General features: G+C 44.8%; 1 protein-coding gene across 1 annotated transcript in view; it reads left to right on the top strand.

Moving 5' to 3' along the window:
* FREM3 (FRAS1 related extracellular matrix 3) overlaps positions 1-27,271 on the top strand; it is a 102,897-nt gene that overhangs the window by 69,935 nt on the left and 5,691 nt on the right. Inside the window, 13 exon segments of the mRNA XM_045019234.1 lie at positions 2,357-2,506; positions 5,926-6,135; positions 9,144-9,341; positions 11,256-11,420; positions 14,881-15,063; positions 15,434-15,564; positions 18,758-18,916; positions 20,413-20,716; positions 22,070-22,201; positions 23,920-24,251; positions 25,140-25,332; positions 26,122-26,226; positions 26,480-26,607. Of these exon segments, the coding sequence (XP_044875169.1) occupies positions 2,357-2,506; positions 5,926-6,135; positions 9,144-9,341; positions 11,256-11,420; positions 14,881-15,063; positions 15,434-15,564; positions 18,758-18,916; positions 20,413-20,716; positions 22,070-22,201; positions 23,920-24,251; positions 25,140-25,332; positions 26,122-26,226; positions 26,480-26,607 (2,390 nt within the window).

Below are 27,271 nucleotides of genomic sequence, written 5' to 3'. Positions count from 1 at the left end.
TAATTTATTTTTTTTTGGTGGGGGAGGTGGGGGTTTCTAATGGAGTAGTAATTATGGTCACCACAGTGCCTGAAATGTGATCCAGTGGAGCACCAAAAACTTCTGTTTTGAATGCTGCATAAGTCTGCACATTTCTGAAGGAAAAAAGGGAAGTGATTACTGCCTTTACTGTTGTAAACAAAAGCCCCTGGTTTCATATCGAAATCTCTCCTTGGATTTCTCCATCCCAAAATGTCTGTATTTTGTCAGTCTTACTACTACACAGACTGTTGAAGAACTTATTTTTGTCTATTTAAATCTAATCTGTCAAAAGGCTGGAAATAAATATGCATGAAGCCTCAGTTGGAACACTTGTACCTTCCTTAATAATGCCTGCTAGGTTCCTTGTCTCCTCTACAGCAACAAAGAGTCTCTTGTGATGATTAGGTTTTACTCAGTTAGTAAAGTAACACAAGAGTTCACAGTTCAGTGACTCGACACAATTCCCGCATGTACCTAACGATGGCTGACAGCTTGGATGGCAAATGTTTGGACATACCAAGATGGCTTTTCGATTTTTGTATGTATGCATATGTGTGTGTATATGAAGTAGATAATGCCTGTGGCAAGGGTTAGTTGAAAGATGCTGCTCTCATTCTCAAAAGACACAGCTAAATTCTTTTTCTAGCTTTGCCACTGACCCCCTGTGCAGAGTTGGATAAGTCACTTATACCCAATTTTTCAAAAGTGGTTACTAGTTTGAAGTGCCTCCATTTTTGGGTGCCCAACATCATTGACTAGGACCTGATTTTCAAAGGTGCTAAGCACCCACAGCTAAAGTCATTGGGCACTGTGCAGGCTCAGCACCTCTGAAAATCAGGCCCTAGTTGTCTTCAACTGGGTACCGAAAACTGGCCATTTATGGGAATTTGAGCTTTAGCCCCTCTGTGCCTCAGTTTCCCCAACGATTCAGTGGGGATAATGGCACTTACACAGCTTTCCTCTGAAAGGTACTGTATAAGTGCAAAGTATTAAACTGGCATCTAAAGTGGTTACCATTGAAAAGGTGCTGGTTTCAGTGTGAAAACAGATCGTATTACCTTGATCTTACAGGTGTTACCTATTCTAGGCATTACTACATACCAGTAATAATATGTAGCATGGGAAAAACTTGTCAAGCTGTAGTAACCCTGATTTCAGATAATACATGTCATAATATAAAGACAGCTATTGTTTAGATGACAAAAGTAGCTGAAGCTGTGAATAGAGGCTAGAAAACACTGTACGATGTGTTATACCTTCCTATAGTGCAAAGTACCCCCAGTGCAGGCTTCATGCTTTTTGGCTGGGACTCAGAGGACATTGCTTACCTCCACAAGCCACCCTGATTTGCTAAAAGCTGCTAAATTACTGCTAGTTTGAAACAGTCTTGTGATGTTTGATCTCTTACTCTAAACAACAGGGTGACTGCTTAAGCCCATTTTAACTTTGACCTTTTCCCTGATCTGGATCTTAAGACTCCATCCCCTCCCGATTAAAAATTAAGGCCAGTTTGTCACATTGGCAGCGGGGGGAGGATCGCAGGAGAGAGAAGAAAGATTACATTTTAAACTGCTATGTCCATGTCAAAATTTTGCTTTGATAGTAATTAAAAACAGATTTTTTTAATATCTGAAGTTCCATTTGCTCCCCGCCCCCCACTCTACCCCTCAATTGACATATCCCTTTGACTTGGTATTTTTGGGGATTTTTTTTTAAAATTTGCTTTATAGTAAGTTTCAGATATGTTTCTACTTTATTTTAGTTAAAAGAAAAGATACCGTGAGGGTAACCCCCAGAGAGTCACTCCTTTGTTGGCTACATACAGTACAGTTTTTGGAACTGGTGTGAAGCTAAACTGCTAGAATGAATACTGAGGTTCTTAAACTGAACTACCCCAGTCACAGAGGGGAAAATCAGAAACCTTCAGGAAATGTAATACTTTCTCACTCTTAAAAGCACATTTTCAAAGCATGCCCTCCACTTGTGAGGACAAAAAATGCACATACATGCCTCTGCACACACTTTAACACCAGCATGCACATGTTCAATTATTTAATACCTGTGTGCTCACAAGTGTTGAAATTTATACTTGCAAATTCCATTGGTGTCAATGGGCTTTGCAGGTGCAGTTTCTGACACTTGTTTCCATGCAGGTGTTAAGAGCATTGAAAGTGGGCGTACAGGTGGTAGAAGGTGACCAGCTGTGTGTGCCTGCAGAGTGCAAGTACATGTCCTCATATTTACACATGCACAAATGAGGCTCTTTGGAAAAGGCTCTTTGGAAAATTTACCCTGTCTCCATTCTGTTCCCCTCTTTCTCTGTCCCTGTGTTTAGAACCTGCTTTATACTTTGGTGACACTGAATATTGGGTGGATGAAAGTGCGGGTTACGTTGAAGTTCGTGTCTGGAGAACTGGAACAGATCTCTCCAAACCGGCCTCCGTCACTGCACGTTCCAGGAAAACGGAGCCAGTATCAGCGGAGGGTGAGTTGCTTTCAAATAAAAAATGTTGTTCAGATTGTTCTCTGATCTGTACTCACATGGGGTGCTATCAGGGTTTATTCTTGATACTCCTCTGATTCAATGTGCATGTGTGAGGCTATTGGCAGGGTTATTGAAGTGTGGAATCTGGTGTTTTCAGCAGGCAGATGATACCCAGTTTTATGTGTAACTCAGACAGTGCAGATGATTTCATTCACCAACATCTGGTAGAGTCTGGGGCATGAATGTTAATAAGATGATTATAGCTCAATCCACACAAGACTGAAGTAATGAGGATAGGCTGGGGGAAGCAACTAGAACAGATGGCACAGACAATACTGTCCCCTTTGAGTATGTTCCTCTGCCACTGGTCACCTGAGTTTGCAACTTAGGGGTGTTGTTAGGCCTCCAGTTGCTTTAGATGATCATAAGATACAGTGGCCAGGATAGCTTTATTCCTGCTGCTTCTAGTAAAGAGTTTATAACATAGAAACATAGACTTTAAGGTCAGAAGGGACCATTATGATCATCTAATCTGACCTCCTGCACAATGCAGGCCACAGAATCTCACCCATCCACTTCTATAACAAACCCCTAACCTTGTAATAAGATTACTGCAATGAGCTCTGCATGGGGCAGAATGGCAATGTCCACTCCTGACCTGCTGTATTTCACCAGGATCACATGTCACCAGTGCGCTGTGGTCTGTGCTGGCTGCCTGTTGGTTCATGAGTGGAATTCAAGGTGTAATTATTTTTTTAACCTATAAAGCCCTCACTGGGTTGGGGTCAGTCTACCTTAGAGACTACCTCTTTTCCCATTTAATATTGCCACAGCTGCAGAGAACAGAGGGTATACAAGCTAGATTTCCCTCAGTTATTAGAGAGGAAACTGCTGGCACTGCATTTTCCATGAGAGCCCTGGGACCTTCCCTTCCTCACTTTGTTCGAAAGTAGCCCAGACCTGTTGACAGCAAAATAGCTCATCTCTCGGCCAGGTTGTAAAGACTATCTCTTTCAGGGATTTTGGGAGCATTTGGGTAGGATGGAGTTTTGCTGGGATGATGTTTGTTTGAATTTAATTAAGCAGCCAGTAACATAAAGGGCAGTTGTGGTAACTGCTAGGTATTGGGAAGCAAACAGGATCATTCATTCCTCCTCACTGGTGATATGCTGGCAAAAGACAAATAATGCTTCAGTGACCGTCCCGTTAATCAAGTTGAAAGCGGTCTTTTCTTTTTTTAATAAGTGTGTAATAAATGGTCAGTGCTGCTGCCAAAATAACAAGTAATAAAGGGCTTTAATAAGTACAAGTGGCATTTAATTAAATAACTTATGATATTCATACAGGGAAATAGGAGAAATGAGGGTTTGGATGGAACTACTGTAACAGCGCTGCAAAAACACCCCCCTGAGCGCAGCAAGTTGCAGCACTGTAAAGTGCCAGTGTAAACAGTGCACCAGCGCTGGGATCTGCATTCCCAGCACTGGGAGCTACGCCCCTCAAGGTGGGTTTTTTTTTAACAGTGCTGGGAGAGAGCTCTCACAGCACTGCACCGCGACCACACAAGGCATGTTAAAGTGCTGCCACATTGCCAGTGTAGACTAGCTCTAAGTCAGGAAAGTAATTAGAGAACCACACATGGCGTGTGGTAAACATTAAGGCTCGTTGTTAGTTCAGGAAGAAATGGAGGCTTTTATTGATATTGGATTCCTGTAGGGTTCTGTGCTGGCTACAAAGCAATTTAATAATGTTGCATTCAGGATGTTACATGTCTGATTTGAGGAGGCGCTTCAGTTATAACCCCTTATTTTCAGGCATTTACTGTTTCAGAAGAAAATAATTTTCCTCTGAAATTTCTCATACTTTCCAAATATTTGTAAAGTTTGATGAAATTCCATTTGGATCTATGTGAGATATCCAAGCAGGAAATATTTGGTTAAGAAACTTTTCAAAGAAATTTTTGTACTCAAATGATTTTATAAATCAAAATAACATTTTATAAAGCTCCGAATTGGTGAGGACTAAGTTCTTAATCAGAAGTAGTGCCTATAACATGTTTGAAGAACTGTGAGAGTTGCAGTGACACACTGCCGAGATTTACATCTGACAACTCACTATCTTCAGAGTTTGCCAAAATGATAGCAGCGTATAAATAATAACGTTCAGTTTGCTGTGGGGAGAAGGGAAAATGATTGTTCTCATTGATCAAAGGTGATAAATAGTGCATTTAAGGTGCAGAGAAGGAGAAAGGTTTGGAATAAATAGTGCAAAGAGCTGTGAAATTAGAATAAAATCAGTTTGGCTGTGGGACGTGCTTGGCAGGGAAGCAGTGGAGTTACTATCTATGAAAATCTTCCAGTCAAGACTTTATTTTACTTCTTCTGTGAATAGCAAATATCCATCCCCAGAGGATGTCAATCCAGCGCTTTTCACCAGTATTGAAGTTACTGTAAAAAAATATATATATATATATATATATATATATATAGAAAGTCAACACTTAATGATGAGATCCTGAGGTAGGGATGTTTTGGGTATACAGTGATCCTGGCATTGTGCTCGAGATGGGTTTCACCGGCCCGTTCCAGCCCAAGTGATTGTGTGGAATTACTGTAGGTCTGTTCCTTTATTTTTAAAATGCTAACCTGTAAAGTAATACTTCAGAAACTGCTTCTGATCACTGAGTAATTCTATTTCACTATTAAGAGCAAATATGGTCCATGTGCATGATGCTCAATGTATTGGCCAAATAGTTATTTTAAAACTGTATGGACTATGGGCCTGTTTCTCATTTACAGCATTACACCATTCTGGCAGTGTAAAGAGACACATTTTTAGTCTCATAGACTCATAGACTTAAGGTCAAACGGGACCATTATGATCATCTAGTCCTTTTGTACTGCCAGAGTGAAGCAAAGTGGCCTTAGGGCTTGCTACACAGGATGTTACTGCATGGTAAGCCAGGGTGTGAATCTACAGCACGCCAACTGGCCATGCAACAACATTCGGTGTGGACATTGCTACAGCACAGTGCAAGTCCTGGAGTGCAACTGGGAGTACTGTAGTAAGACAATCTGCTCTCCACGACTTTCAGTGCACTGTAGCTGTGTCCATACAGGCTGTTACTGCGCGTCAAGCTAGTGCGTTGTAGATTCACACCCTGGCTTGCCACACAGTAACTTGCTGGGTAGACAAGCCTTTAGTGCAAATGAGGATCAGGACCTTTGTTTGTTTTTTGCTTTTTATGCTCGTTGTTCCTTTTTATTTTTTAAACTTACAGGTGACAAAAATCCAAAATAAATACTCTTCAGAAAAATAAGGCACAAACTGTCTTGATTTTGTGAACATATTCTACAAGTAAATGGTAAAATCTTAATAAATGGCAATGAGTGGCTGTGTACTTTTTGCTTCCCAAACAGCTGGAATTGATTACGTGGGCATCAGCCGGAATCTGGACTTTGCTCCTGGAGTCAAGATGCAGGTGTTCCGAGTGACTATCCTCGACGACCTGGGGCAGCCTGTGTTGGAGGGTCCAGAGAAGTTTGAGCTGGTTCTCCGTATGCCCATGAACGCAGTGCTTGGGGTGCCTAGCAAAACTACTATCTTCATCAATGACAGCATTACGGACTGTAAGTGTAAAGCAAGCAGCTTTTTAAAATTTTTAGTACTTAAAGTGCACACACAAATTCAGGAAATCTTCTGGCAATAGTGTTAGCTGTTACATGTATAATTATGAACTGCTGTTCATTATAGTGAAATTCTGCCTTAGCTGACATGATGGAAAATGGACGCCATGCACAAGCTGAAGTAAGTCTGTATCACAGCTCCTCTGTGGTCCATACTCCAGCCTGTTCACTGGGTCACTAAGTGCTTGAAGATGGTGTTTTTGGACAAGTATATATGGCTCATGTTGCCCTTCTAGAGTTACCTGTAAGTTCATTCACCAGGGCCTGCTGCACTTGGGTGAATTTGGTCATTAAATGAATGTTTGTGTCAATGGTACTGAGGCCTTCAGTACGAAACTGTAAAAGTGGTGAGTTATCCAGCTACAGTGTTGGTATAAGAGTTTGGACCGCAAAATTCAAAGGAGGTTTCGCACATGATTGTACAAATCTTGATGCTCAAAGGCAGCTCTATCAAACGACATGTAGTGCCTCTTTTGTTGAGGAGTAAGACTACTTCACTGACTTGCATTGCTCACAATGAGATAACAAATGGAAAATTCATACATTTAATAATCCGCACAATGCCTTTCAGAGCACTTGGCTATTTGATAAGTAGCCAGGTATAATCCCCTGGGGTCTCAAATTTCTGCAGATTAACACCATTGTAATAAATAAATGAAGTTACATAGTTCTAGGCCAGTTTGGTCTCTAAACATGCTCTTCGAAGTTTAGTTCCAATCTCATGCTGTGTGAAATTTGAAACCACCAGGCCCAATCCTGTACTTTTTTGAAGCTTTGACACTGACTTCAGAGGGAGCAGGGTTGTGCCGCACAATTCCTTTTGCATTAATTCCATGCCTAAATCTCAGACGCCTTAGTAAATACTTACCAAAAATAATCCCATCATTCAGAAACAGATTAGATGAAAATACACCAAATTCTCAGCTGCTGGGTTGGTTTGGGGTTGCTTTTTTTTGGAAGAAAGGCAGTGAGGTCAGTAGAGTCTAGGGGCTTGTCTAGAAGGTGTGTTACTTCACAACAGAGGAGTGTACATTCTAGTGTGCACTAGTGTGTCATGCACTGACTGACCCATGTGGAGCTTGCTGGTGTGTACTAGAAATTCCCTAGTCAAGTGAGCATCAGTATAGTAGTGTTTGAAATAGACTATATTAATGTGCACCAGGGAACTTCTAGTGCACTCCAGCAAGGTCCATATGGGCCAGTCAGTGCACTGCATGCTAATGTGGACTAATGTTTACACAGCTCTGGTGCAGACTAGTGTGCTGTGTAGACAGCAGGATAAGATGAGCAGGATAAGGATAAACTGGGTCAGTGGCTGAGTCAATACAGATTGAAAGTGTTTTAATTCTTCTGGAGTTAAAATCTGTATTACAGTCGAACCCATTTATGTCGACCTCGGTTAACTTGCCAATCCTATTAAGTCGACGGTTTACAAGTGGAACCACCAAACTCCCTCTTTGTCTTATGAGTTTCTCATCCGTTATGTCGATTTGCCGAACCCTAATATCTCGAGCCCGTCCCCGACCCACCGTGTCCCCAGCCGCCGGCTCCCCGGCTCTCCAGACGCGCGGTTCCCCAGCCGCCCGCTTCCCGCGTCCCCAGCCGCCCGGCTCCCCGGCTCCCCAGCCCCAAGGTTCCCCGCGTACCCGCCCGCCCGCCGGCTCCGCTTCGCCGCCCGCCCGTCCGCCCGGCTCCACTTCCCCGCCCGCCCCCGCATACCCGGTCCCTGCCTGTCCCCGCCCGCCTGGCCCCGCATACCTGGTCCCTGCCCGTCCCCGCCCCACATACCTGGTCCCGGCTTCTCCTGCCGCCCGCCCGCCGGCTCCGCTTCCCCGCCCGCCGGTCCCCGCTTCCCCGCCCCCGCATACCCGGTCCCTGCCCGTCCCCGCCCGCCCGGCCCCGCATACCTGGTCCCTGCCCGTCCCCGCCCCACATACCTGGTCCCGGCTTCTCCTGCCGCCCGCCTGCCGGCTCCGCTTCCCCGCCCGCCGGTCCCCGCTTCCCCGCCCCCGCATACCCGGTCCCTTCCTGTCCCCGACCGCCCGCCCGGCCCCGCATACCTGGTCCCTGCCCGTCCCCGCCCCACATACCTGGTCCCGGCTTCTCCTGCCGCCCGCCCGCCGGCTCCGCTTCCCCGCCCGCCGGTCCCCGCTTCCCCGCCCGCGCATACCCGGTCCCTGCCTGTCCCCGCCCGCCCGCCCGGCCCCGCATACCAGGTCCATGCCCGTCCCCGCCCCACATACCTGGTCCCGGCTTCTCCTGCCGCCCGCCCGCCGGCTCCGCTTCCCCGCCCGCCGGTCCCCGCTTCCCCGCCCCCGCATACCCGGTCCCTGTCTGTCCCCGCCCGCCCGCCCGGCCCCGCATACCTGGTCACTGCCCGTCCCCGCCCCACATACCTGGTCCCGGCTTCTCCTGCCGCCCGCCCGCCGGCTCCGCTTCCCCGCCCGCCGGTCCCCACTTCCCCGCCCCGCATACCCGGTCCCTGCCTGTCCCCGCCCGCCCGCCCGGCCCCGCATACCTGGTCCCTGCCCGTCCCCGCCCCACATACCTGGTCCCGGCTTCGCCTGCCGCCCGCCCGCCGGCTCTGCTTCCCCGCCCGCCCGTCCGTCCGCCCGCCCGGCTCCGCTTTGCCGGATCCAGCCACGTGCAGGCAGCGCGGTAAGGGGGCAGGGAGGGGGTGGGGGGGGGTGGATAGGGGTTTATCTCGATCATTGGTTATCTCGACGGCTTTTGGCAAACCCCTAGGCCGTCGAGATAACAGGGTTTAACTGTATTTTAAAAGCACTTGTTGAGCTGAACCCCTTTTGATTGCTGTAAATGGCCATGAGAAGAAATGGGTCCATGTCCTAAATTTCTCTTCCAGAATGTAACCAGCATCCTCTGTCCATATGTCATGGGCATTCTTATCATGTGGACTTTACAATGAAATGTGTAAAATCTTCTGTTTTCAGTACCCAAAGTCCAGTTCAAGAAACCATGGTACACAGTGAATGAAAAAGATGGACAGTTAGTGGCTGTCATTTATCGTAGTGGTGATATTAACCATAAATCTACCGTCCGTTGCTACACTCGCCAAGGTTCTGCTCAAGTCATGATGGACTACGAGGAGCGACCAAACACAGATGACTCTGTAGTGGTGTTTCTCCCAGGTAAAATCTCTCCAGTGAGAACTGGAGATCCTCAGAAGGAATAGTTACTCTCACTGCTTTTGAGGAAAAGACTCATCTGCTGATGAATAAAAGCTGAGCGCCTAGGACATTTTGGGCAGAATCTCAATGTAAATAATGCCAACTGGCTATTAAGTCACAAGCTGCAGCAGCACAGGCTTTCAGCAAAGAGCTCTGTACCCACAGCTTCAGTCTTCAGCATTTTCAAATATTTTATATCCAAAAATGGGGAAGGAAGGGAAATCAAACTACCTAAGCGAGTTACCCCTGCTGTCCTTCTGAAGCAGAGTACGTATACAGAAAACATGAGAGTAAGAGAGATCTGATGCTTTCAGTGGGAGCACAACAGCGATTATTGACAAGCAGCTCTCTTCAGGGCTGCACCCAAACACCACAGGACCCGTCCATGAGGATCCTGGATTTATTTTATTTTATTTTTTTTTTAAAGACCCACTTAATTTTCCAACAAAATGAGTTTTACCTGGTCAATGATCTCCTTCACTGCTTGTAACTATGGCTTTCTGTCCTAGTTCTCAGTGGAAAGACTAGGTCTGACATCTTTTTGTCTCTCAAAGTACATTTTAACACTGATGAAAGGTGTTTAATGGGAATTAACAGCCCGGGAGACAGAATTTTCTGTTGACCAAAAAGCTTTTTTTATGCTGCCCCACCAATATACCTCAATCCTAACCATCCTTCCAAGGGTAAGAAGGAGGCTCAGGGTACGTCTACACTACGGGATTATTCCGATTTTACATAAACCGGTTTAGCAAAACAGATTGTATAAAATCGAGTGCGCGCGGCCACACTAAACACATTAAATCGGTGGTGTGCGTCCACGGTCCGAGGCTAGCGTCGACTTCTGGAGCGTTGCACTGTGGGTAGCTATTCCGTAGCTATCCCATAGTTCCCGCAGCCTCCCCCGTCCCTTGGAATTTCCGGGTTGAGATCCCAGTGCCTGATGGGGCAAAAATCATTGTCGCGGGTAGTTCTGGGTAAATGTCGTCAGTCACTCCTTCCTCTGGGAAAGCAACGGGTGGCGATGCAGTCCGAAATCAAAATAAAAAAAGAGCTCCAGCAATGGCGTCTGTGTGGAGATTTTTTAAAAATGATTTTGAATTTCGTCTTCTGTAACAGAGCGCTGATAGGCAAATCTGTTCTGCCCTTACTGTGATCACATCCGCATGGTCCATGCTGGAGCTCTTTTTTTATTTTGATTTCGGACTGCATCGCCACACGTTCTGATCGGAGCTCCACGCTGGGCAAACAGGAAATATTCAAAAGTTCGCGGGGCTTTTCCTGTCTACCTGGCCACTGCATCCGAGTTCAGATTCCTGTCCAGAGCGGTCACTGGTGCACTGTGGGATACCGTCCGAAGGCCAATACCGTCGATTTGCGGCCACACTAACCCTAATCCAATATGGTAATACCGATACTAGCGCTACTCCTCTCGTTAGGGAGGAGTACAGAAACCGGTTTAAAGAGCCCTTTATATAGATATAAAGGGCCTCTTAGTGTGGACGGGTGTGGTGTTAAATCGGTTTTACACTCCTTAAACCGGTTTAAACGCGTAGTGTAGACCAGGCCTCAGTCTGTGATCACTCAACCCTTGGTCTCTCAACTGAGTGCTCCTGAGGACACCCATTAGTGCCAGTTGTGATATTGGAAGGTATGAAAACCATACTGAAAATATGCTGAGTGATAGCAAATAGAACTAGCAGAAAGGTCTGAGTTACCCTATCCTAGAACTACATTGTTTGCTTCCACTCTCTTGAGATTAGTTGTTTTTTTAAATTAGTTAGATGCATTTGGTTTTTATCCTGGGTCTTTTGCGCTGCAATTGATTTGTAAGCACGTGAGGGTGATCATAATGCCTGTTTTATCCCCTCTCTGCAGGAGAGATTGAGAAGCCCTGTGTGGTAATACTGGAGGATGATGCAATTTATGAAGAAGAGGAAGAATTCAGACTAATGCTTGGAACACCAAAAAGTACCTCAACATTTGGTGCCTCCATTGGGGAGCAAAAAGAAACCCTGATCAAGATTAAGGATGAAGACGACAGTGAGTTTTTAAGCATTTTTTTGTGTTTATTGTTAAATATACAGATACAAAGAAGTATCACAGCAGTAGCTGCAAGCTGGAATATAGTATTTGCTATTCTGGATCAGACTATTGGTCCATCTCGTCCAGTATCCCATCGCCAATGGAGGCCTTTACCAGATGCTTCAAAGGAAGGGACAAGAAACCCTCTAGTTGACATTTATTGAATAACTCACCCCTAGGGGAAGTTTCCTGCTAATCCCAATAGTTTATAAATTGGCTTACACCTGAAGCAAGAAGTTTAATCCCTTCAAAGCATCTTGTTGTTTATTGTTATGTATTTACTGTTATGACTCTGATTACTCTCGCTACCCTTATAAACGCCTAACCCGTTTTTGTTTCCTGCTAAGCTTCTGATATCGACATTGTAGCAATGAGTTCCACAGGCTAATTGTGCATTGTATGAAGTATTTCCTGCTTATTGGTTTTGAATTTAACACCTTTCAATTTCACTGAATTTCCCTCTGTTCTTGTGTAATGATACATGGTGAATAGTAGTTCTTCTTTGAGTGCTGGTCCCTATGTGTATTCTACTGTAGGAATGCATGCACCCCATGCTTCCAGAGCAAGAGAATTTTGAAAGCAGTATCTGTTGGTCCACACATGTGCCCTGGATCACTTTGTGCCTCCAACTAAGGAGATCAAGGGCAGTGTGAATTGACCACCTTTCCAGTTCCTTTTCACCACAGCATGGTCTGGGTTGGAACCTCCAGAGTCCAAAGCTTCCGCTTTATTTTTTTATCTGTGAACATATATTTAAATATCTGCAAATAGTTTTTAGAAGTTGGAGAGTTTTAAAGTTTTATCTGATAGATTTTAGTGTTAGCCTCCCTCACCTGGGGAGCACCCCCCAACTTGTACCCTGTTTGGGTACTGGACTATGCTCAGTACTCAGGCCTTCAAAATTTTTGCTTCCTGCCTGCAATCCTTCTCAATCAGTGATGACAACCAACACTGCCTGTGCTGCTTCAGGGAAGCCCACGTTGTGACAAGCTGCAAGACCTGCTGTTTGTTCCTCAGTCGTACCTGGGAAGCACTCGGAGCTGTAGGAAGCACTAATGGACAGGCCCATGAGGCCGCAGTTGGACCCAGGGCGACGGACCCCCACTGTGCATTGGCCTGACTCAGCAAGGAGTGCATCTCCTACCACAAGGTCCAACTCAGAAGCAAGGGAGTCTATCCCCACAGGGTCTTGTCGGGAGAGCAGGGAGCAATCTCATAAACATGAGAGCAAATCCTCCTTGAAATCCACTTCAAATAAGTCAGATACAGCCCTTCCTAAGATGAGCAAGTCTCTACGCTCAGCCCAAGAGAACTTAGGATGGACTAAGTCTCAGAGGCATGACAAGAAAGCCCACAAGTCTAGGGCTCCATCAGCACAGGATCACAACCCAGCAGCACTGATGCCTCTGGTACCTCCCAAACACAAACCCTGGGATCTGCCAGCACCAATGAAGACCGATCACCAAGAGCATTGGTTACCCACGCTACCATCTTTGTCTTCTATGGCTGTGGCACATTTTATTTCTACTGCAACTCGTACAAACCCAAGAGCCAAGACCCATGCTCTTCCTGAGGAGATCTTCGCTGTCCCAGACCCGGAGTCTCCTATTCCATTGGATCCCTCCCTTTTGAGAGAAGTTCTGACTCCACATGGAGAGCTGACCTTTGTGAGGGGTCTGTCTCCCATTCCATCTTTTGGCTACAGTTTCCCTCTTGTGGCACCATTTGTACCGCCATTGGATCTGGAATTGGCTTTCTCCTCATCAGAAAATTCTGAGCTGTCCTATGAATCATTACTCCCTCCTCCAAAGACACACCTTCCTGGGAAGAAGGTCTGCACCAGCTTGGGACCAACCTCCACCTCATCATCTGCCTCAAAACTATTGCTACACTTTGCCATGGAGACCTCCACAACCCCACTTTGATCCATCCTATTGGCCATACTGGAGCCTGGGGGACCAGTACTATCCCTCAGAATATCCCTCAGGTCCAGTCTGCTAGGAAGTCACCCCTTCCCTTCCCTTGGAGAAGGCAACTGGACCTGTCCCCTGATCCAGCTGAGGAGGAGTATGCACCAGATCCAGAGGTTCCACCAGAACAAACCAGATGAAGCAGTGACTCCAATGTCTCCATCCTCCCCATGATGTTGAATTTTGCATTCGAACAATAAATGCACCCCTTGGGGAAAAAATGAAATACTGACACTGGTAGGAGCTTTGTTGATGCACTTACTGGTGAGTTGGCATGCTAGTTTATATGAGAGTAGGGAAACTGAGACAGCAGCAGGGTCTGACACTGGGTTTGAGAAGACCCTGTGTGACCTGTGGTTGCTTTTGAGGTGGGGGGGGGGGATATCCTCATTTGATCTCTGAATCAATAGAATATAGTGACAGACAGGAGCTGTCTGGTTATATTGTTAACCTCTAACAAAGTATAGGTAAACATAGACCAATACAATCACTGTCTTCTTCCAATTCTCTAACAATACAAGTCTACATTTCAAAGCACTGGTCTGTCTAACGTGGCTTTCTTGACTATTTATAAGGAATGCCCCCAATTACAATTTACATACTTTTCTAATATGTTTTTAAAGGTTGAATTTAGGTCATTTAACGTGCAAGTTGCTTAACCCTTTCAGTCTGAGTCGCACCCTTTTACACAGTCCTATATATGTACACTCTTGGATAAGAAAGTACAGTGGCCTTATCACAGCCTAACCCCACACACCCCCTTTGTTCCTATGGCTACAGGTGTTAATTGCCCACTTCATTTTGAATGGTACCTTATTATGTGTGTTAACACTTATGTTTACCAATCCTTCCACCTGCCATTTAGCTGTGACCTCCAAGTACCTGTCCCAGAGCTGAAGAAGAGCTCTGTGTAAGCTCAAAAGGTTGTCTCTGGGCAGGTCTACACTACAGCCGGGATCGATGCTCTGAGATCGATCCACCGGCAGTCGATTTAGCAGGTCTAGTGAAGACCCGCCAAATCGACAGCAGATCGCTCTGCAGTTGACCCCGTCTTCTACCCCCGATGAGAAGAATAAGTTAAGTTGACGGGAGAGTTTCTCCCATTGATCCCCCCGTGGTGTAGACTCTGTGATAACTTGACCTAAGGTATGTTGACTTCAGCTATGTAGCACAGGTTGACTTACTGCGATAGTGTAGATATAACCTAAGTCTCTTTCATCAACAGAATTTGGTCCAATAAAAGCTATTACCTCACCCACTTTGTCTCAACCACAGTACTAGTCATTCTCTTTTTAAGAAAAGATACAAAATAGTCAGCCCATTTGTTTGACTTTCCAGGTTAATTTGGCCCATTTTTCTTGTGTAAGCTGTCTATTGGCAGTCCATTAATGACTTTTGCACTTGATCCAAATGGGAAAGAATGACTTTTTTTTTCAATTCCCTTACAGAACCAGTGATTAAGTTTTCCAAAATCAAACACAGCATTCAGGAGCCTCAGGAGCTTGGAGAAATTGCAGTTGTAAAGATCCCCATTTTACGTCTGGGTGACAGCTCAAAAGTATCTGTTGTGCGAATCCACACGAAAGATGGCTCTGCCACCTCTGGGGAAGACTATAATCCAATGTCTGATGGTAAGGATTGTCATGGAATTATTGAAATGCCAGTTCAGGAAGTTATTGTGCAAATTAATTAAGTATAGCAAGCAGCAACATTATTGGCTTCGCATATAATTCCCTAATTCTTTTTAAAAAATGACTCTAGCAATTCATGTGTCTTGTATCAGATGAAAGTAGACTCGTGTACTTAGGCTCAGTCATTCAGCAGGACCACTTCAACAGTTTAATGACCTCATATATTTTATAGCTTACTCTGAATGTTTGGAACCAACAGAAAAGCCAAAGTGTTCCATTCCAACATAATGTGTCATTTGAACATCCATGATAGAGAAAACAGTGATTCTGCTGATTAGGAATGAGGTTAATTTGTTTGTCTCTAAACCAGACATTGAATTCAAAGAAGGAGAAGCTGAACATATTGTTGAAGTCGAAGTCTTATATGATGGAGTGAGAGAAATGAGAGAAGCATTTACAGTCCACTTGAAACCAGATGAAAATATGGTGGCTGAAACACTGGTAATGATGATTGCTTGTTTTTAATTTTGCTATGTCTGTTTGGTTTGGTTTGTATGCTTGTTTTTTAAACCCAGTCAATGTTTTAAATATCCCTTTATTCAATAATAACAGATTGCAAGTTTTTCAAAATAAATTTCCCTGTGATGATATGCAGTAATTGTAGGGATATTTTGTGAAATATTGACCTCCAGATTTTCAAAGGCCTCCCCCTTCCTACATTCTTTCTCCTGAGGCTACATCTACACTTAAGGCAGTGTGTAGAGTACAGACACTGCATGCCCAGCTAACATGGGTATAAAGAGCATATAGAAGGTGAGGCATGGCTTATGTGAGTAGAGTGCTCTACACACCTGAACCCCCAACGAATATACACTACACAGCTCTCTACGTGTCCAAGCAGTGCCTCTCTTCTGCCTTTCCTTGCCATAGTGAAGGGGTCTGGGGGTGGGAAAAGACTCCAGCAACAAAGAGCTGCTGGAGCCTTTCCTCGCTGCCTGACCCTTTCCCTGCTGCCTCCCCACTAACAGAGCCTTTCACTGCTGCATGTATCTACACATGTAGTTCCTGTGCTCTACATGCTGCCTTAAGTGTAGCTGTAGCCTCAGATTTTCAGTGTGCCTATTTAGTTGCTTAAATAGCCAACACATGCATGACAGTCCGGTGTTCATGCTTACACATGGTCAGCTAGGTCCCTAACTGGCTGTGCAGATACACATGAATTAGATACAAATGCATGTATCAAACTTAGAAAATTGGCCTTCCATAGCCCTGGGAATCCCATGATTTCAGTGTGATTGTCAAATGGCCCTAATTCAGATGTGATAGATAGAGGGAGAAAAAGAGGAATGCAGTGATTTCCTCATTCTATATGACATTGGTTTCTGCTCTATGGCTTTATAAAATGCAAATCATTCTGCAGCAGTCTACTGACTTTGATCTCAGTTACAGACATGGCAAACCATGACAGAGGCTGCTACAATAGTTAGGACCCAGCTTTTAATATTTCCATGTCAGTGCTATGTATTTTCAGCCATCAGACTCCTTGTAAAGGACAAACTGCATGGTGTGGAGGGCTCTGGATGCAACAGACGTAGTAGTGTTCTTCAGTGCTGACAGGGAGTTTTGTGGGGTCTTGAGCAGTGTTCCAGATCCCTCGGCACTGCAGAGTACGGCTCCATAAAGACACCTTCTGAATCTCCATAGGCAGAGATCTGGGGACAGGGCTGAGGTGGGTCTGGGACAAACAGATGATGTGGAGCCACTGGCCATTCCTTTCTACTCCATGGAAGTGCAGAAAGGAAGCACCGTGAGTGTGGGGGCTACTGCAACCCAATGGGTCCTGGTTCCTTGGACTGTATTCTAGAGACTGGATTTGGCTTCAGCTCTTTTTTACAGCTTCTTGTTTTGTAACTATATTGTGACACTTCCTGGGGCTACCTAGGGTTGTGAGGCACCTCACCGCCACCCGCCCTTAGTGCGAGGAAGTCTTGATTGTGCCTGCTGTGGATCAGCTCCCTGAAACCACCAGCCTCTGGCAACACACACTGCCTTGCAGGCCTCACTCTCTCCATACAGGTTAGCGACAGGCACACACCAACTCCTGAGTCCTCAGAGTATTCCCTGTTGTGTCCAGCCCCTTGTCCACTGAATGCTCACAGAATTACAGCTTACTGTGCTCAGTACACCACAGCTTACCTTAGAACACAGCTCTGTTGAACACTCAGCACTTTAGATACATTTATAGTGAGAACAAGACTAAGTTAATTATCAAAGGACAGAGATTCGAGACATAATGAGTAAGAATATTGGAAACAAACGGTTATATAGCAAACAAAATCATAACACGTGTCCTAGAGACTAAGCTTAATTAACAAGCTATCCTTCTGTCTATGCTAGCTTATCTCACCCAAAGTTCTTTCCAGCATTTTCAACCAAGTCTGGTTGAGATCCCTTTTTTTCATGAAGCAAATTTACTGTCCATTTACTGACTAGGTGAAGGATGCCAGGGTGTGTCTTTGAACCCCTAAATATATCAGCATAGCCCTTTGAGGTGCACCTCAAGGTTGGGTTCCCTCTTCCCGCTGTTTACCTCTTCCTGTTTCTTTCCTCTGTTTGAAGATTTCACAATTCCTCTTTAGTATTCAGTTCAGACTGGTGAGAGGAGATCTACTGTGAACCATACAATACTTAATTTACATGTAAACAGACAGATAAACATTTCTAGCGTGAAAGAAGACCTTTTTTCACTTTGTTGATGACCAGTCCCTAGACACAGACTGTAAGAACATAATTTTCAATATATAGACATAACTGCTTACACAACATCTGTACACTTGTTTTGCAGTGATATTGATGCCCACTATGACACAAGCTTTCATTTGAGACTTCACAGGACATTCTTTTGAGAACTAGAATGTAAATACCAGGCCCTGGGGATTCCTGTAACCCATATGTACCTCTTGTGCCCTTTGCCAGTTGGCATCAAGAGATATCTGGGTAACGTATATGTAATAGTGTGTGCATGTATCGTAATAGATACTACAATTCTAGGATATGTTATACCATTCCTATACTTATACCAAGGTAAACTCAAAGTAGGCCAAGATTTTTAGAATTGGGAGCCTAAAATTAGGTATTAAATCTGTATTTAGGCACCTAAATAAGCAGCCAGATTTTCAAAAGTATTGAGCACCCAGAAGCACTTTTGAAATCAATTGAAGCATCAGGTACTAAACACCTCTGAAAATCAGGCTGAATTCATTTAGGAACCCAAATGTGGATTTAGGAGCCAAACATTAACCATCCATTATAAAAAATCTTGCCCCCAGGACCTTATACTTACCTTGATTCATGCCCATGCCGCTGTTGGCATCAATGGCACCTGTACATATGGAGCAAGCATTTAGAATTAATCTTTACTCTTGCTCCCAATCATGATCTTTCCCTTCACAGGCACAGGGGCAGTGTAATATTCATTAATAGTTAATTGTGCATGAACGGACCTTCTACAGAGAGACTCAAAGCTTAGGCGAGGGTTAACACGATCCTTTTATAGGCAGGATCAATGGGCAACAGTTGAAGAAAACTCTGTGTGGGGAAAAAACCCGAATGAATTTCAGAGGCAGAAGTCCAGCTGCAGCACTACTTTTTCCCCGTCAGTTGCAGTAGTAACCTCTTTGTTCTCTCAATTCAGATGAACAAAGCCATTGTGTACATCGAAGAAATGGACAGCATTGCAGATGTGACTTTCCCAGCTGTGCCCCAGGTTGTATCACTCCTGGTGTACGATGACACTTCTAAAAGCAAAGAGAACCCACATCCTCCTACTGGTTACCCTATTGTGTGTGTAACGGTATGAACTGTTCCTGCATGGTTTTGTCTAAACGATACTACTTACTAATGGCCTAAAAGGCATTTGGTGCTTTTCAGGCTGCAAACAGAGAAAAAAACTGCTGGATAAGAACTACAAGTAGCAGCCAGTTACTATGTGCTACTGTTAGACCTGAGTGAGCTTGGGAAGCCCTAGCAATCATAGCCATGATTTTAAAAAAACCAAAAAAACTCCAAGGGTGCACATGCTTGTTTAGTAAATTCTACAGTAATGGCTCTGACGTTGTAGTAATTTACACTTGTTGTACAGTGTAGTGGTTTGAATGAATGCTATAGAGTACTATAGTATTTTTTTATAAGGGCAATCCTAGGAAGAACTTGCAGGCCACAGAAAATTAGATTGTTACCTATGCAGTTGGATCAAGCCTCCAATGAAGTTTCTGCTCCTTAAGATTGCCTGCCAACAGGGTAACAGCAGTGCAGCTATGTTGTTGTACATAAAAATAATAATAATTAGTCCTTTCCATAGTGGTTTACGGTTCAAAGTGCGGTACAGATATTTATTTAGTATTCCGCACAATGCCCCTGGGAAAAGGTGGGTAAGTAAAATCAGGGAAACTAAGATTGGAAGGTCTCACAGAACCAGGATTAGAGCTCAAAGCTTCACCATTCAGGCTTCACAATGCCACTGTGAGTTAGGTATGTAAAGGTGCGTCTACACTTACGGTGGTGTGTAGAGTACAGACACTGCGCACCCAGCTAGCGCAGGTATAAATAGCAGTGTAGATGGTGAGGCATGGCTTAGCCAAGTAGAAGGTCCTTCATGCCTGAACTCCCACCCTCCACAGCTCCCTACAGACCCAACCAGTGCCTCCCACGTCTACACTGCTATTTTTAGCAAAGTATCCTGTTGCTTCCCCCCGGGCCAGAACCTTTTCCTGTTGCTTCCATCTTTCTGGAGCCTTTCACTGTTGCATGTAGCTACATACCACAGTGACAAGTGTGGACACAGCCTGCCTTTCACTGTGGCGTGTAGTTACTCAGACCTTGCAGACCACGTTAAGTATAGCTAAGGCATAAATATCAGTCCCCTTATTTTACTGATTAGGAATGAAAATACAGAGAGATTAAGACCAGAGTTTTCAAACCTGGGTGCCTAAAGCTAAGCACCCAACTCCATCTTTAGACACACAAATAAGTGGCCTGATTTTCAGAGGTGCTGAGCACGTGTAGCTCCCATTACCTTCCAAGGTTGCGCAGCAAAGGGAGATGCAATTAACAAGTATATGATAAATTGAAGAGTTTTCCACACTTCCTCCTCTTAAATTTTGAAGTCCCAGACCTTCGCTCCTGTCTCAATTGAGTTGTGTGACAGAGCTCTCTAACCGTAAAAAGAGAGTGTTAAGTACTGAAACTTTACCAGAAGAATGTTAGAACAGCAATTAATTGTTAGCTTTCCCAGAGCACACAGGCAACTAGAGATAAAGTTGTATATTTTGTGTGTCTGTTGACCTGCAGGCGTGTAATCCCAAGTATTCAGACTATGACAAGACTAGGGGTCTCTGCACTGCTGAAAACATCAATGATACTCTGACCCTTTACCGCTGGCTTGTCAGTGCTCCGAGTGGCAGCGACGGTGTCACCAGCCCCATGCGGGAAGTGGACTCCAACACCTTCTTTACCAACACCAAGTCCGTCTCCCTGGACTCCATATACTTCCAGTCTGGATCAAGGGTCCAGTGTGCAGCACGGGCTGTCAGTGCCAATGGTGATGTGGGTCTGGAACTGCTGAGCCCTATTTACACAGTAAACAGAGAAGACGGTATGTGGTAACGTTGAGTGAAAGGCAGGTGCCACATCAGCCCTGTAATGTCAGCATTTCGGGTCTACCCATAACTCAGGTGTGATTGACATTGGGAGCGGGAGTGGAATGGAGACAATGATTCATTTATTTGGCATCTCTTTCTAGTGAACCAAACAGCAGGATCACTCCTGAATGTGTCCTCTGTTTTTCACGTTATATGTATGTACAGCAAATACGGATATTTCTATTTTAGACCTCAAAACAGCACAGCCATCGGCAAGGAGAAGAGAGCAGTGAATCCAGGTTAGAAGAAACAAAGGACCTCTGACCATGGGAACATTGAGATATCTACAGACCAGGGCTGATTTAAACATAGGCACTGTAGGCCCATGCCCAGGGCCTCCGCTCCTCAAGAACTATGTGACTAATTAGATCAGAATCTCCGTTTTCTGTTTTTTAAAGCATGTAAGTTTCCCTGCCTGATGCATGGGAAGAAGAGCTTGAAAACACGGAAGTGTGTGTAACTGATGCAGTGAGGGCTGCCTGAGTCTGCAGAGAGCCAGGAACAATAGCTCTGATGGTGTGAACTGCCCCATACATCTCAGTGGGGTGTTATTTCCAAGACCCATTACTTTGAAGGGCTCTGTCAGCAATACCCCAGGGTAGAGGACTCTGTATGTCCTCACTGCAGGTAGGACTGAGCCTCCCTGCCCAATTTGACAAATGTGTATTAGCAGGCTCGTGCTAGCATTCTTATAATAGCAGAGTGGTCATTGCTGCACCAGCAAAGGCTCAGGTTAGACACCTGAGCTCAGACCCACCTGACCCTTCCCCCTCCCACCCCACCCCCCGGTTCAAGTTCAGGTGGCTAGCCCAAGCCTCCACCAGTGCAGCCATGTCCAGTAGTGGGAGTCTGTCTACTTGGGTTGAGAGGCTCACTTCCAGCTGCAGTGTATACTTACTCTGTGGCAGGTGGAGAAGAGTGAAGCAGGCTTGGACCACTCCCCCATGTGCCTAGATACCTCCTGGCTGCTGGGGTATACTGGGAGGCCCCGTTGCTGCCATCTTTCCCTCTCTGACAGTTTAGGGGATTGGAGGCCTTTGCTGCTGCTTCTGCCTCTCTGGGAGGGAGACATCCTGCCACCACCACTCCAAGTGGACATGCATGGCTCCACCCCAAATGCCAGGGCTCCAACAGGGCCAGGAGGGTAGAGCTGGAGCCACAAGGAGCGCCACATTATGGTGTGCCCAGGGCCCCTCATTGTCTTAATCCAGCCCTGTTATAGACATGTAGAATGAGCTCTGACTTGCTTTCGTTTAGACAGTGTGTCACAATTTAACAGACTCTTCATGATCTCTCTTTCCCCCCAGGTCTTTGTCAATCTCGGATCCCAGGAACGGTTGGAGCAGAACCTTTCTCAGCCAAGATTAGCTACACGGGTCCAGATGATCCCGATTACCCCAACCTGATCAAATTAACAGTTACAATGCCTCATATGGATGGTAAGCATGAAAAGGCCACAGAAGTGATCAGATGCTGCCTCAGAGTTTCATCTCCAGCAGCCACAGATAAGTGGCAGTCATGAGTCACGTACCCACCTTATAGCAAATTTTAGCATTGCTTCTGGCAAAGAGGGATTTTTCTTGAAAGAAACAGCACTGTAGGCTTTTGGTCAGAGAGGTGTTCCCCTGTGGTGGTACATTAGGTCTTGTCCACAGTACGGAACATGCTTTGTTTAAATTTGTTTTCAAACCCTGTTACAGCCTAGTATGTTATCACATGGTTTGCATCTGAAAACTGAAACTATTACAAAAATCTTGTTACACACAGGCTGTCTCTACACAGCAATAAAATACCTATGGCTGGCCTGTCAGCTGACTCTGGCTTGTGAAGCACAGGCTGCAGGACTATAAAACTGCAGTGTGGACATTTGGGCTTGGGCTGAACATTTACACTTCCATTTTATAACCCTGCAGCCCAAGCCCAAGTCTGCTGACTTGGGCCAGCCACAGGTGTTTTTTTGCAGTGTAGACATACCCACAGTGGGTTGGCTTCTCCTCTCATTTACACTGGCGTAACTCCACTGAGCTCAACAGAATTATTCCTGGCTTACAGCAAGGTGAGAGGAGAATCAACCTCATGTTTAGAAACCATGCTCTACTATCTGCAGAAGGTAGCTGCTGCAGTTTGGGCTAGCATGGGTCTAAAAACTAGTGTGTTAGAACTCTGCTATCAACTGCCTGGTTGGAATGATTGGAGGGAAATGTGGTTGACAGCCATCTTTGAACAAGAGAGTTGTTATGTGGGTCTAGTAGAATCATGTGTGTTAAATGTTTTGTAGCACAGTTATTAGTAGCATGGTTCAAAGTATAGACAAGGCCTTTACCTCTTATGTTTGCAGAACAGAGGTTTGCCATGGAAATTGCTTTCATTTGTTCACGGGACACCCTATCTAGACTGGTCTTTGTTAGGAAACTGAGCCATTGCTGAAAATGTTTTCCAGCAATAATGTAGGCATTAGCCTTTGCGAGACAAAATCATTTCCAATACCATCGTAGGAAGCATAGTTGAGTTTCGGTAATACTCAGTGAAACTGTTCAAAATGTCTTTGTCTGCTATACATTCAGGCCTAAAACCTTTTCAGTGCCAGTACATGGTTGAAGCATTGCTGAAAAAACTATGGTCAGCAATGTTTCAGTTTCCTAGTATGAACAAGGTTTCCATGCAATTCTCTGCATTATTGCTATACTGCTACAGTGGCAGGGACTGGGTACCTAGGCAGTTGCAGGGACATATGCATTTAACCCTTTAACAGTCGAAGCCAAATTTTTCCGAAATGTAAAGTTTGCTGTCAGCAATAGATTTTGTACTCAGGGTCATTGATAGACAAGAAATAGTGAGCCACCAAAAAAAGATAACCTGAAACAGGCACAGCTAATATACACAGCATACTTCACATGCTCACAGTCCATAGTGAAACTACTTCTGGAACAACATGGTGAATTCACGACATACATACTGTCTCCGTACTCACAAACGTACAGAAGTATACATATGGCCTTATAGCCTCAGAATGTTCCCATGTAGCAGAAGGATGAAGTTTTCCCTAACCCATTTATGATGTCAGCATTGTCAGTGCATTTGCAAGACGCTTAGAACATTTGACCAGTCAGTCTCTTCAGCTGAGAATGCTAATTGGACTGTGTGCATTTTGTTTCAGGAATGTTGCCTGTCGTCTCAACTCATCCGTTATCCAACTTTGAGCTGACTCTTAGCCCTGATGGCACTCGTGTGGGCAACCACAAGTGCTCCAACCTGCTGGATTATAATGAGATCCAGACCAAGCATGGTTTTATTACAGATGAAACCAAGAACCCTGAAGTGATTGGGGAAACCTCACCCTACCAGTACAGCAACTCTCTGCGATCTACTAAGACCTTGCGTTTCTACCGTAACCTCAACCTGGAGGCCTGCCTCTGGGAGTTCAACAGCTACTATGCTATGTCTGAACTGCTGACTGACTGCGGTGGCTCCATTGGCACAGATGGCCAGGTATGTGTCATTGCGGAAGCACTTGCCTCAGAGACAGAAAGGTTGAAGAACCAAGTCCAAGCAAGAAACATTTATTTTATAAGAAAAGCATTAGCCGCTATACAGATCACTTGATACAACTTCTCACAAGAAAGGTTCAGCTGTCCTGGGCACAATTCCTTTAGAACCATTTAGAGACATTCAGAAGTTCCCAAAACCTATTCAGTTTCCTGTATTTCATTTTTTGATAAATAGCTTCTCCATCAGTTGTTCAGCTCATTAAATTAGTCTCTTCACTAATGGCTAATCCAGTGAAGTGCCGAGTGCCCTCAACTTCTGCTGAAATACCACTGGGAAGAGACAGTGGGCCAGATCGTGGCTCCCAGTGTGGCTGCTTTGCACCAATCGGTTGGAAATTGCAAGCTGGCATCTAGCTGGATAATAGCACGTCCTGACACCTGGTGTAGAGAGTGTGGCCAGCTTGTGAGTACTGATTCCATGATGGATATGTCTATGTATCCCAGAACAACTGTAGCGTTTGGAACAACTCTCAGGTCAATGCTAGCATGTCTTGTATCTTGCAAGAGCTGTGGCCCGAGCTGATGTGCTTCAGCCTGTGCTGTAACTCTCTTCCTTTGACATGCACTGGAAGTCACTCCCAATGGTGGAAAATAGATTTGTAAACACACCGCATAAAATGTGTGCAAGCTCTGAAATGTAAGCAATGCAAATGGCAAAAAAAAAAAAAAAAAAGACATTTCCATACATTTGACTAATTGAAGATATAAAAGTGAATGAGGTGTTTTCTTATGGTTAGAAAAGTACAATGAAAGTCAGAATGAAAGTTTGGCAACTAACTTCTCAGCATTAGACACGAGTGCAGTAACCTTCTGCCCCAATGGTTTTCAGGTGTTAAATCTGGTGCAATCCTATGTCACACTGCGGGTGCCCCTCTATGTCTCCTACATCTTTCACTCTCCTGCTGCCATTGGTGGCTGGCAGCACTTTGACTTGCAGTCTGAACTGAGACTCACCTTTGTATATGATACCGCCATCCTGTGGAAAGATGGCATAGGCAGCCCACCGGAATCAGAGCTCCAAGGTCAGTTCTTGCTGCTTTCCTTCTTATTTTTAGACTCTGTCCCATCATGGCCCCCTTCCTTCCTGGGGGAAGCATATGGCAGTTTGTGTGATTAATCAAGACACCTCCTGGCCTTGAGAATCTCACAAAAAGCAGCATCAAAGCCAATTCCCACTATTAAAATACCCAAGGAATAAGGTTGTTTGTTTTTAATTCCATATGTTGTTGAATTAGATATTTTAAAAGTTTTCCTAAACATATATCCCTTTAAATCTACCACAGAATGTGTAAAAACAATAGGCAGCCGCATTTTAGAAATAGATAAGAGGCCATATTTAGGAGGGTAAACCCCTAGAGTGCTGGATGGATGTAGGTTTACAAAACAATGGACAAGCCCCTGTGTTACTGGAAATGGTTGAGTGCCAGCAAAAGAGGGATCCTACTGGAAATTGAGCCAGAAGCCTTTGTGTTAAAGCTTGAAGAAAAACTCAGTGGATCTGAATCTACTCCCACTGCTACTTGTTTTACACCAGTAATTCCATTTACTTCAGTTGAGCTACCCCTGATTTATATCAGTGTAACTCAGAATCTATCCCAGTGGAGCAGACCCTTGGTTCGATTAAAGTCAATTAGTCTGAATATCTGTCACAGTAAGGTTCTATAGTGCAAGAGGGTTTAGATCACCCGGAGAGTGCCAGAACTTAGCAACCTATTTCATTTCTCCAAATACTGAAACTAGTGAAAAGCCTTTCTTTCAAAAAGGAAACGGAAAACCATTCTCAGTAGACATGATGGCTTTTTTCTGTTTAGGTTCCCTCTACCCAACCAGCATGCGAATCAATGATGAAGGGCGATTGGTGGTGAATTTCAGGACTCAGATTCGGTTCCGAGGACGGCTTGTAATGTCTCACCCAGGTAAGTACCAGGTCTTTTCTCCTGGACTAGTATCTCCAAGAGACATGACAGACATCGGGAGCACTGTCTGTTCCCAGCGGAAGGGAGGTGTTTTATAACAAAGCATGTTTCAACCGATGGGGGGGTGGAAAAGAAATTGAAACCATTCTTTTCAGGGATGGCAGAGATTCCTGTGTCGTCTTGTTGCCTCTGTCACTGTGTGCTGATTGATGCTGATCCTCTCCAGGATATAACTCACCCTTTGCTTCTACAGGTACTTCTCTGTCATCAATGGTGATGTCTGCTGACCATCCTGACCTCACCTTCACACTGAGTCTGTTACGAAGTGAACCAACCTTCCACCAGCCCGTGCAGCAGTGGAGCTTTAGCTCAGACTTTGCTGTGAGTTCCCATTCAGAGTGGGAATTTGGGGAGACTGTTCCGATGAAAGCTTCTCTGCATTGGGTTCTACAAAATCAATCAGTGTCTGTTCACATAGATTTGATCAAGGATATAACAAAAATGATCATTTAATGCTTGCCAGCTTCCAGCTGCTTTACTTTTACATAATGAATGATCACAACTCCCTGGTGAGGTGTATAGATATTATTATCCCCAGTATACAGATGGGGGGGGGCGAGAAGAAGAGTAAATGATTTGCCTAAGAGAAGACAGAGTTTAAGTGACTTGTCCAGAGGGAGTCATTGCCAGAGAAATCTGATGCTACGGTAATGGGAGTCATGTAAGTAAATAGGTACAATCATGGCCCTGATTCTACATTGTAATCTGTGCAGGCGGGCTGTGTGGATTACAATGCAGGTCTGGGGCCTAGGGTTGGATTGGCTAAAACAGGAAAATTATGAAAAGGAAGAAATTATATAATAGCTTTTTCAATATGCAGGTCAGTTACAAAGCTCAGACTAGAACTTTGGGTTTCCTGACTCCCAGTTCTGGCTCCTATTGATTGAACTGTCCTGCTTCCCTGAGCAAAGTATTTACAATTGGGTGTCCTTGTGTACATACGACACTGTTAAGTAGGAAGATAACAGATAGAAGACCTATGCTT

Source organism: Mauremys mutica, chromosome 5 (genome assembly GCF_020497125.1).
Source record: "Mauremys mutica isolate MM-2020 ecotype Southern chromosome 5, ASM2049712v1, whole genome shotgun sequence".
Classification (NCBI taxonomy): Eukaryota; Metazoa; Chordata; order Testudines; family Geoemydidae; genus Mauremys; species Mauremys mutica.
The sequence above is the reverse complement of the archived record's forward strand: the minus strand, read 5'-3'. Positions and strand labels throughout refer to the sequence as shown.